General features: G+C 34.7%; 1 protein-coding gene across 1 annotated transcript; it reads left to right on the top strand.

The window, feature by feature from the left end:
* The first annotated feature begins 92 nt into the window (after positions 1-92).
* yars1 (tyrosyl-tRNA synthetase 1) lies at positions 93-10,641 on the top strand. The gene is made up of 14 exons (XM_056479311.1): positions 93-184; positions 477-547; positions 1,252-1,398; positions 2,011-2,186; positions 2,343-2,472; positions 2,935-3,015; positions 4,371-4,463; positions 4,545-4,680; positions 4,758-4,843; positions 6,234-6,369; positions 6,449-6,549; positions 7,651-7,844; positions 7,947-8,088; positions 9,999-10,641. Exons 2-14 carry the CDS (start codon positions 491-493, stop codon positions 10,107-10,109), a joined length of 1,590 nt encoding a protein of 529 aa, XP_056335286.1. The 5' UTR covers positions 93-184; positions 477-490; the 3' UTR covers positions 10,110-10,641.
* Positions 10,642-11,031: the final 390 nt, after the last annotated feature.

Here is an 11,031-nt window from a genome sequence, read left to right on the forward strand (position 1 = left end):
ACGTATTTAAGTGCATTTACTCAACAATAAATATTATATGTTTTTTAAAAATATGTGTATACAATTTTAACTGAAGTTTAATTAAACTTTTATATTCGATCTGGCTTTTATTATGAAACGTGATGAAATCTTGGTTCAACCGGAACAGCCTGTCACCGGCACACACGTTTCTCAACTACCGCTGGTGAGATTTAATGTATTTTATTATGAACATCAAATTTCTGTTATAGTTATTGTCACTGACGATTTATAAACATAATATTCAAATTTATACCGACACATTTCCCGATCTGCAGTGTTTCTAGCACTGTTTCTAGACAGCTCAGCGATTCATTCATTACAGACGTCACTGTTTCTAAAAGATAGATGACTGATCGTAGAAATAACAATCGTGACATATTGTTTCTACCGGAATCACAAGTTGAGTTTATGTTTATTACTTGACGTATAAACCTATATTACCTAATTTTGCACAGAAGCAGCAGACATCATGGGAGAGCAGCTGAGTCCTGATGAGAAGTTCCAGCTCATCACCAGAAACCTTCAGGTGACAAACGTGTTCTTTTCTGTTTGCTATGAGCTCAAACATAGTTAACATTTGAAGTATATTATCAAAAGAATATACGGAAATACATTTAAACTAAATAGTTTCTGTTTCATTTTCATTTGAGTACATGAGCTGTCACACATTGTCACTTTCTCTTTCATTTATTCATTTTCTTTCCGGCTTTTCTTTATTAATCATGGGTCTCTACAGCGGAATGAACTGCCAACTTATCCGGCCCTTCCAGCTGCAACCCAGCACTGGGAAACACCCATACAGTCCAGCATTCACACCCACACATACACCACGGCCAATTTAGCTCATTTAATTTACCTATAGCGCATGTCTTTGGACTGTGGGGGAAACCGGAGCACCCAGAGGAAACCCACGCCAACACGGGGAGAACATGCAAACTCCAAATAGAAATGCCAACTGACCCAGCCGGGGTTCAAACCAACAGCGCTACCCGCTGCACCACCTTGTTGCCTTTTTAATAATATAGTTTCCGAAAAGTATTCTTTGCAAATCCTAGCAGCCAATGACTATCAAAGTGCAGCATTGTTCAGTCAAATAAATAGTGCTATTGTTGTTTTGAAGTCATACTTGTACTATGGTAAACAACATAGGAAGCAGGTCACTTAACATAGTAAGTTGTTGCTTAACAAATGTGCGAATATAAAACCAACTTTACCTCAATGTTTTCTCAGGAGGTTCTTGGTGAGGAGAGGTTGAAGGAGATCCTGAAGGAGCGGGAACTGAAGGTTTACTGGGGAACAGCGACCACAGGCAAACCACATGTTGCTTACTTTGTCCCCATGTCAAAAATTGCTGACTTCTTGAAGGCGGGCTGTGAGGTTTGTATTCATCACTATGTATTGGTTGTTAATAAGCATTTAGTAACTTATTTGTCTTTTTTAAATTCATTTTTAATTGCTTGAATTATAAATCTGTACATTGTTGTTTATTGGTAAGAAATGATGGATGTTTTCAAGCATCAATCAATGTAGGCTAAAATGTAGATTTTTTTGGCTTCATTTTTTTTTTTTTTTTGGATGAAAGAAATTACTAAAACCATATTTGAGGATCACAGTGCTAAGCGGTTCCAAACATTATAGGTTATGGGAACCTTCTGTTTGTGGGTTGCTTTTTGGTTTTGCTCTTGTTGAATATGCAGAAAAATATAGGAATATATTGGATGCCGTATTTATTAACATACACTATAGGAAAAAATTCAGTGGCTGTCAGTTTCCAAAGATATCATCTTTTGTGTTTAAAAGAAACTCAAACAGGTTTGGAACAAGTGGCGGATGAGTAAATGATGACAGAATTTTAATTTGTGGCTGAACTATCCTTTTAATATTCTTTCATGTGTGTGAAGTTGTTTTTTAATATTACGTGACTAAGATACAAAAATGTGCCATCACGACTTTGACCTTCTCGTACCTATTTGTCCTTTTTTTCTCAAGGTGACCATCCTCTTTGCTGATCTCCATGCTTACCTGGATAACATGAAGGCTCCCTGGGAGCTGCTGGAGCTTCGGGTGAAGTATTATGAGCAGGTCATCAAGGCCATGTTGGAGAGCATTGGAGTTCCTCTTGACAAACTCAAATTTGTCAAAGGCACAGATTTTCAGCTCAGCAGGTAGCTGGATGATGATTGCAGAAGAATTTGTTTTATGGATATTTCAGGTTTATTCCATAGATTAAGAAGTGTATTTTAACCATGCATGTAGAATGTTTGCTTGTGGTTGCTTTGTTTAGAAGAATAAATGCAAATGTCATGGCTGGTCTGTCATAGAGAATACACTCTGGATGTTTACCGACTGTCCTCCATGGTCACTGAACACGATGCAAAGAAAGCAGGTGCGGAGGTGGTCAAACAGGTTGAACATCCTCTTCTCAGCGGTCTGCTGTATCCTGGACTACAGGTATGCAGTTTGGGTTTTTCCAGCCTTTAGGGCCTACTAAAGGATTAAAGCTGCTTTTAATACATTTCTTTGTTCTTTTATTTAGTCACTTAAAATGATTATTTTTAGAGCTTATATATTATTTTATTATATAGAAATATATTTTTTACTTGCTTTATTTACACTTTTTCACACATTTTGTTCTGAGTCTTGAAAATAATCACCAAAGTCTCCACAAAACAATTGTTTTGTAATTTAAAGTAACTGAAATGAAATGCTGAAACTTGAAGTAATGATATTGAATATTTAGCTTTGCTAGTACAAGATAAAATTACCTAAACTGTGAAAAATATTTGACGAATTGACTCTGCTTTTAGTCATTTTAAGTACATCTGTTCTTGTAATTAAACCTAAATTATAAGTCATTCATTCTTAAGTTATCAATGTTTTAATTTCAAACACTGTATTTTTCATTTCCATCAGGCACTGGATGAGGAATACCTAAAAGTAGATGCTCAGTTTGGTGGTGTGGACCAGAGGAAGATCTTCACATTAGCAGAGAAGGTACATTTAAATATATATTTTGATCATATTTTTGAACCGGGCTGCATGTTCTCCCCGTGTTGGCGTGGGTTTCCTCCGGGTGCTCCTGTTTCCTCCACAAGTCCAAAGACATGTGGTACAGGTGAATTGGGTAGGCTAAATTGTCTGTAGTGTATGTGTGAATGAGTGTGTATGGATGTTTCTCAGTGATGGGTTGCAGCTGGAAGGGCATCCACTGCGTAAAACATATGCTGGATAAGTTGGCGGTTCATTCCGCTGTGGCGACCCCAGATTAATAAAGGGACTAAGCCGAAAAGAAAATGAATTAATGAATAAATGTTTTTGAACCACATAGTAAAGTGCATAATGTGTACAGACGTCCCAAGTTGGGAAAAGTCATTTCTGGATGGGACATTGATGATTTGTGGGTGGTTGCGGGAGTTGGCCAGGGCGTGATGTATCTGAAGAGCAGGAGAGGGATGCGCGATGTTTTGGAGGTCCGAGGTGGAGACATGCGATTTCAGGAGATTATCATTTGTTTGCGGGCATCTGGGAGTCCTTATGCATATGCGGGAGACTACCGGAACTTCCAGGAGACTTGGGATGTCTGTGTACAATCCTATGTTAATGAGTGCTACCGAATACTGTAGCACAGTAAACCTGATAAACTGTAATAAATACTGTAACGTTAGTGTAAACTGTGGTGCATTGTGATTATAGCGTAGAAAACTGAAGTCTATTGAATAATTTGTTTATTACGACAGTTGTGTTGTACCACACCAAATTATTTTCTATAGTATGCTTCCAAACACTATAGTCTTTACTATAGTATTTTTCATGTAACGATATTATACAGTATAAAACACCTTGGTGACAGGCAAATTTATTTTAGTTCAGTAGAAAACTCGGCCCTCTTCATGATGTAAGGATCATGTCCAACATATGTGGTTATTTTCTATTTATATCTCCTTTGAAATATGGTATGAATCGCAAAAATATGGACGTTCCTCTATGTCTCCCATTCAGTTTTTTACTTCCTGCCCTCCATCTGAATTTTGCACGTCACCAGAACCACGTGATTTGAAAACCTATAGATCGCTCACAGAGTTTCACATTTACGTTTGTGTTTGTCTTTGCCTGGTTATTATACATTTATAGAACATTTTTTTGAAATTTGTCTTTGCACTTTTCTACAGTTATTAGCAATAACAACGTTAGAAATTTGATCATTTACTGAGTAAAGGATATAAATTATGACTTCTGAACAGTATATATATATATATATATTGAGAGTCACTGGAGAGTCATTTGGTGTGTGTGTGAGCTTGGTCGATTGTGTTTAGTGTGAATTACAGTTAAGTTTACTTGTTTTGCAGTACTTGCCTTCTCTTGGGTACACCAAACGTAGCCATTTGATGAACCCAATGGTTCCAGGACTGACTGGGAGCAAGATGAGCTCCTCAGAGGAGGTACGGAAGCACCTTCAACTTCTTATGATTTCATGAATATCATAAAACAAATAATTCTGTAAATTTCTTCTGTAACATCAGGAATCCAAGATTGACCTGCTAGACAAGAGCCAAGATGTGAAGAAGAAGCTGAAGAAGGCGTTCTGTGAGCCCGGCAATGTGGAGAATAATGGAGTTCTATCTTTCGTCAAACATGTGCTTTTCCCTCTGCACTCAGGTGAGCTTGGGAGGAGAAAAAATCTACAGACTATGTAAACATCTATTTAAGTGCTTGATTATGTGTTACGTTTATAGAGTTTGTGATTAAAAGAGATCCAAAGTTTGGAGGTGACAAAGTCTACACAGATTTTGAAGAAGTGGAGAAAGACTTTGCTGCAGAGGTACAGTATCTGAACTGTGTTTTTATAAATGTACTCCACAAAAGTCTTACACTTGAGATTTTTTAATTTGACATTTACATTACATTTATTATTATTATTGGCTTAATAAAAAATAACATTTTTAAAATAACTCTCCTGTGCTCTCCAAAGATGCTTTATTTGATACTGCAAAAACAGTGAAAAAGTGTCACATAATCCTTCAGAAATTATTTTTAATATGCTTATTTGGTGCAACTGTATTTTTAATATATCATTTATTCATTTTTAAATTGTTCTAATCAATGTTGGAAACCGATGTGGGGCATAATATTCATGTAAAAATATGATGCATATATTTCAATATTTGATCAGTAAAAAGTAGAACAAAAACATTATTTAAATGAAATAGAAGTCTTCTGTCATGTTACCTACAGTTGAGGTAAGAATTATTAGCCTCCCTGAATTATTAGCCCCCGTTTATTTTTTTCCCCCAATTTCTGTTTAACGGAGAGAAGATTTTTTCAACACATTTCTAAACATAATAGTTTTAATAACTCATCTCTAATAACTGATTTATTTTATTTTTGCCATGATGACAGTAAATAATATTGTACTAATTATTTTTCAAGACACTTCTGTACAGCTATACAAGTGACATTCAAAGGCTTAACTAGGTTAATTAGGTTAACTAGGCAGGTTAGGGTAATTAGGCAAGTTATTGTATAACGATGGTTTATTCTGTAGACTATTGAAAAAATATATAGCTTAAAGGGGCTAATAATTTTGACCTTAAAATGTTTTTTAAAAAATTAAAAACTGCTTTTATTCTAGCCGAAATAAAACCAATAAGACTTTCTTCAGAAGAAAAAATATTATCAGACATACTGTGAAAATCTTGCTCTGTTAAACATAATTTGGGAATTTTTTTAAAAAATAAACAAAAATTCAAAGAGGCATAATAATTCTGACTTCATCTGTATGTCTTTAATGGAAAGTTTGACAAATGTATTCTATTTTTGGCATGTTATGATTATTATTATTTTTTTTTTTATCCAGATTTGGAATATAGTAGTGTATCAGAGTGTCCACACACAATTTTAATAATAATTGTTTATTGAGCATCAAATTACCACATTAGAATGATTTGAAAAGGATATGACATGACACTGAAGAGAGGAATAATGGCTGCTGAAAATATACATAACATAAATTAATGAATAATTAATATACTATTGAATAATATAATAATTTCTAACAATAATATTTGTTTCTTTATTTTTAAATGAATCTTAGTAAGCAAGAGGTGTCATTTAGAAACATGAATTACTTCATTTATTACTCCAAACCAAAAGTGTGTATTTAAAAAAAAAAAAACTGATTGAAGCGTATGCTCACCCTGCACTTCTTACAGCAAATTCATCCCGGGGACCTGAAGGCTTCAGTAGAGTTGGCTCTTAACAAACTGTTGGACCCTATCAGGAAGAAGTTTGAGAGCCCTGAGTTGAAAAAACTGACATTATCAGCGTACCCAGAACCATCTAAAAACAGTGAGTGAAAACACATGTCTAAAAAACATTTGAAAAAGTTCAAGTTTCAAAGTTTGATTCGATTGTCATCATTTCACAGAAGGCGGAGCTAAGGGCAACCCTAAACAAACCACAGATGACGATGAGGTCATCCCATCCAGATTGGACATCAGAGTGGGCAAAGTCATCAGTGTAGAAAAGGTAGAGACTGCAACATTGTATGAGCATTTTAACTTCTATGAGGCTAGGGTTGTCTAAAGTATCGACTTCGGTAACTGTCAATACTCAAATTTTAAAAGCTTCTTCCTGCTGATTGGCTGTTTAGTTCATGTGCTCAACAGATATAAATGTGATTGGCTATGAAGATCAGTTCACATTTGAAAACCACATCTATTAGCTAATCTATCAATGAGTGGATACGAGTTATCTGCCAATGTTTCAGTGCTTTGGTGTGAGTAAACAATGTTTCTCAAATATGATGGAGTTTTTAACTCATGGAATATCAGGAATGTTTGTCATTCATCAAATTTTTTTTAACAGTTTATCATTACATGTTTTTTGATTATTATTTTTTTATTCACACCCATTGCAATGGTAATATTTCAGCTCCATTGTATTGCTTTCCGCTTATAAACTGGCAGTCACCAGACTATATCTGTTAACTAAGGAAAACATGTTGGGATAATGTAATGGCTCCAAAATTACCACTTTAAAGAAGAAAAGTGTGACAAGCTAAATATAATGTTTGTAAAACTACTATTAAGCTATTTAAAATTGGACTGGGAGTACTTCAAAGCCACACAAACAAAGTACTTTAGTTTTTTTTTTTTAATCTGAGGTGAATTAAAAAACCATTGTTATTCTCATAGTGGCTATTAAAGTCATGGGAAATTATATTTAAGCTATAACCAATATATTTTGTTTTTATTTTAATATTGTATTATTAATATATAAGCACAAGAGCAGTCTGTTTTTATCCTCATTAGATGTCATCGAAATTATCTTTATAGTTAGGGAACTTGATATTTGGCTTAAAGTTGGAACCCTGTTCACTTGTTGATGTGGCTTTTAAATACTCTGTGTATTGTATTTTATGAAGAGTGGTGAATTGATGGCCTTGAGAGCCAATCACAGTCATATCTGTTGAGCACATGACCAATGGCCAATCTGCTATGTCTGATATGTCCTCAAATGCTGGTGGGAATACTACTAAAGCATTCTTTGTATCGATCAGTACAAAAGTCGACACTTTTGACAACCCTGTAAGAGTGTATTTAAATAATGTTTGTCTTGATCTGTTAGCATCCAGATGCAGACTCGCTATATTTAGAGAAGATTGATGTGGGTGAAGAACAGCCGCGGACTGTAGTGAGTGGACTGGTAGCTTACATCACAGAGGAACAGCTTCAGGACCGACTCGTTGTGCTGCTCTGCAATCTAAAGCCCCAGAAGATGAGGGGGATTGAATCTCAAGCAATGGTGCTCTGTGCTTCAATGTTAGTAGAACACCAAACACTGCGATACACACCAATTCATTCACAGTTTTTCATGGTAAAAGTCATTTTTTTATTGATCTTTCTAAATGTTTTGGCCTTTAGCGAAGGAGAGCCAAGGAAAGTGGAGCCTTTGGATCCACCAGAAGGATCTGCAGCAGGAGATCGTGTTTTTGTGGAGGGCTATGAATCTGGCAAACCAGATGATGAATTGAAACCAAAGAAAAAGGTGTTTGAGAAGTTACAGGTATGTGGTGTTTATGTGTTGTGTGTGTCTTATATATTTTTGGTATTTAAATCAAGGGACTATATGTACATTTTTTTTTGGTAACACTTTAGTCAAAGTATCAGTTCACACTTTTAACTATTGGTTTATTACCTTGTTATTATCACAGGGTTTCCGTGGGGTCTTAATGTCAAAAATTTAAAAATCGAAATTTTAGGCCTTAAAAAGTCTTAAATTCACTGTTCTAGGTCTTAAATATTTATGCACAGGTCTTATTTTTCTGATGTCCGACGCTACATCTAATGCTCATTTAAATTCTTTGTTGTTATTGCTTGGTTTTCGTAGTGTTGTAGTTCTTTATTTCACTATAAAGAACTACAACATTTATTAACAATTATTTCACAGCTTGCAGTATTAAAACTACAAATGAGACCAACATGCAATAGCCAATCAGCTTTCTGTTATTGAACTGTGTGTGCGGCGAATGTGACGTCATCGCTGTATTTGCGGAGGTTCGCTTTGGGTGCGCGCGACATGATTTTGGTTGGCGGAGCTCACAAATTTTTTTGAGACTCAAGCAAACAGTTTGTGCAGGGCCGCCCGCGTTTGATTTGAATTGAATTTGTAACACTTTGAAGAGATTTTGTCTGAAACAGGTACAACTGTACAGACATCTTTATGATTCGTCCATGCGTGATCATAGGGAGAACCATCTGACCAATAATTCTTGGCTAGAAATTGCAACAGTCGTGGGAAACGAGGAAAGTGTTTTGTTAAAAAGTTTGGAAAAACCAAAGGGATAAGTTTGTTTAAACAAAATAAGAGGCCATGGAAAAGTGCAGACCCAGGTGGTTTTAATATTACAGTATGTTTTTCCACCATTCATAGGTTTTACACTGATGTATATATTACAGTTTTGAATACAAAGCAATTTACAAGTTACAAACTAAAATTAAGTAACAAATTATTTCTTTGATAACAGGAAAGGAATATTTGAACCTATCAGTTTACAATATACTGATGCCCAATTTTTAGGTTTTATGGATGATAATGGACAGGAATGTTGGACCATTATTGACTTTTTAGCTTATAAGTAGAGGACAAAACTAGCCAGACAGTAATGTGTGAATTGTTGAGTGGGCAAAATAAAAATAAAAAACAGTCAGTATTTTTAGTAAGTGTACTTTTTTTTACTTTTATTCTTGCCATTATAAAATATAATTGTAGAGCAACCCTTGTTCTGTTACCATTAATATTTAACTTTAATAGGTTATTAGGTTTTCTGTAGTTCAATGGTGCATCTAACCTGTCTTTAGTACTGTTCAATTTAAATACACTCATTCTTCCACAAATTTTGTGATTTTTGCATTTTCTCTTTGTGTATGCGTGTTTTTGATACTGTGATATAGGTGTTAAGTTTAATATTTAATGGTCTTAAAAAGGTCCTTAAAGTCTTAAATTTGACTTTATGATACCTGCAGAAACCATGTAATAAGATATTAACTTATTACCTATAAGGTAATGTTATATTCTTATCTAAACCCATCTACTATCTTACTAACTATTTAAAAAGCAGCTAATTAGTAGTTTTAGCTAATAGTGTTAGTGAATGGTTTGTTACTAGTGTGAGTTGTATATTAAAGTAACAGGTGACCAAATTTTCAAGTATTAATTACTTTTTTATTGTCATTAAGAGCTAACAAAACTTTTAAAAAAATTATACCGTCCCCAAATTAATATGTTGTCTATGAACAGTTTGTTATCAGTATGTCATTGAAATAATATTTTCTTCTTTAATTAAAGGACAAAACAGCAATAAATTGCCAATACTGGTGTTGCTAATCATAATAATTTCTGAATTCTACACATAGCTGCTTTTAAGGTATCGTTTTGTCTTTCTGGTTTTATTTTTATTTGTCGGATCTCTTCAGGTGGATCTGAAGGTCTCCGGCGAGTTTGTTGCACAATGGAAAGAGCAAAATCTGATGACCAAACTTGGACAGATCACCTGCAAAACACTTAAAGGTGGAAATATCAGCTAGAATATCCACACTTTTTTTCTCAAGCTTCAGAGGGCGTGTTTTCATGACAACCGTAATCCACATGACGTCTACACTGTGTCAGGTATATCACTCATCATGGACATCAAAAACTGTAAACTGACTCTGACTGAAAAGCAAATGGCTTCTAATGTCCTCATTTCATTTTACCCTGTGAATGAATTACTAGCTCACAGTTACTGCAGAAGAATACACATGGTATTGTCTGTGCTTTACATTGCATGTAATGCCGTCCAAGATGATTTCCGCATAAAGTACTGCAGTAAATATGCTCATTTGCATTAGTGATAAATGGAGAATCTTCCAGGAGCTCATCTGTTATCTTCAAACTCAGGTTTCCTGTGGTGCCGTGTCTGGAAATTGATCATTGCTTACAATGACCAGTGTGACAATGTACAAACTATTATTTAACCATCAATGGAAACGGTTCAGACGTGGGACAGTCTACAGTATATAAACAACAAAATGTTATGGTGAATATTTTAAGATTAGTTGTTAACAGAAAACAGCTAGTGTAACAGTTAATGTAACATTCAGATCTAATGTTAACCAGACTCGCTCAAATAAAGGATCATTCATAACTGATTTCTGTATGTCTTGATGGAAATTATTATAGAGCTGCCTTTATTTTTCCGTTATTATCTCTTGGAAGGAGGTGTTTGTTTAATTTTAACCAAAAAATACAATTTTGGGAGCCAATTTAAAAAAAAGTGGTCATTTAAACATTAAGGTTAGAGATTAAGGGAACAAAACTTGTGTGTTTTATGTGCTGAAATGGTAGCTTTATCAGTATACAAAGGTGCATTTACACTGCATGATTCAAGTGACTCAATTCAGATTTTTTTTTCTCTCATGTTGGCACAGATCACATATGACCCCTGTACGTGTAAGCAGGAAAAAAATC

Source organism: Danio aesculapii, chromosome 19 (assembly GCF_903798145.1).
Source record: "Danio aesculapii chromosome 19, fDanAes4.1, whole genome shotgun sequence".
NCBI classification, from domain to species: Eukaryota; Metazoa; Chordata; class Actinopteri; order Cypriniformes; family Danionidae; genus Danio; species Danio aesculapii.

Coding starts and splice junctions, on each gene's coding strand:
- yars1 (XM_056479311.1), top strand. CDS start 491: ATGGGAGAGCAGCTGAGTCCTGATGAGAAGTTCCAGCTCATCACCAGA. Junction 1,399..2,010: donor TCTTGAAGGCGGGCTGTGAG/GTTTGTATTCAT, acceptor TTTTTTCTCAAG/GTGACCATCCTCTTTGCTGA. Junction 2,187..2,342: donor ACAGATTTTCAGCTCAGCAG/GTAGCTGGATGA, acceptor GGTCTGTCATAG/AGAATACACTCTGGATGTTT.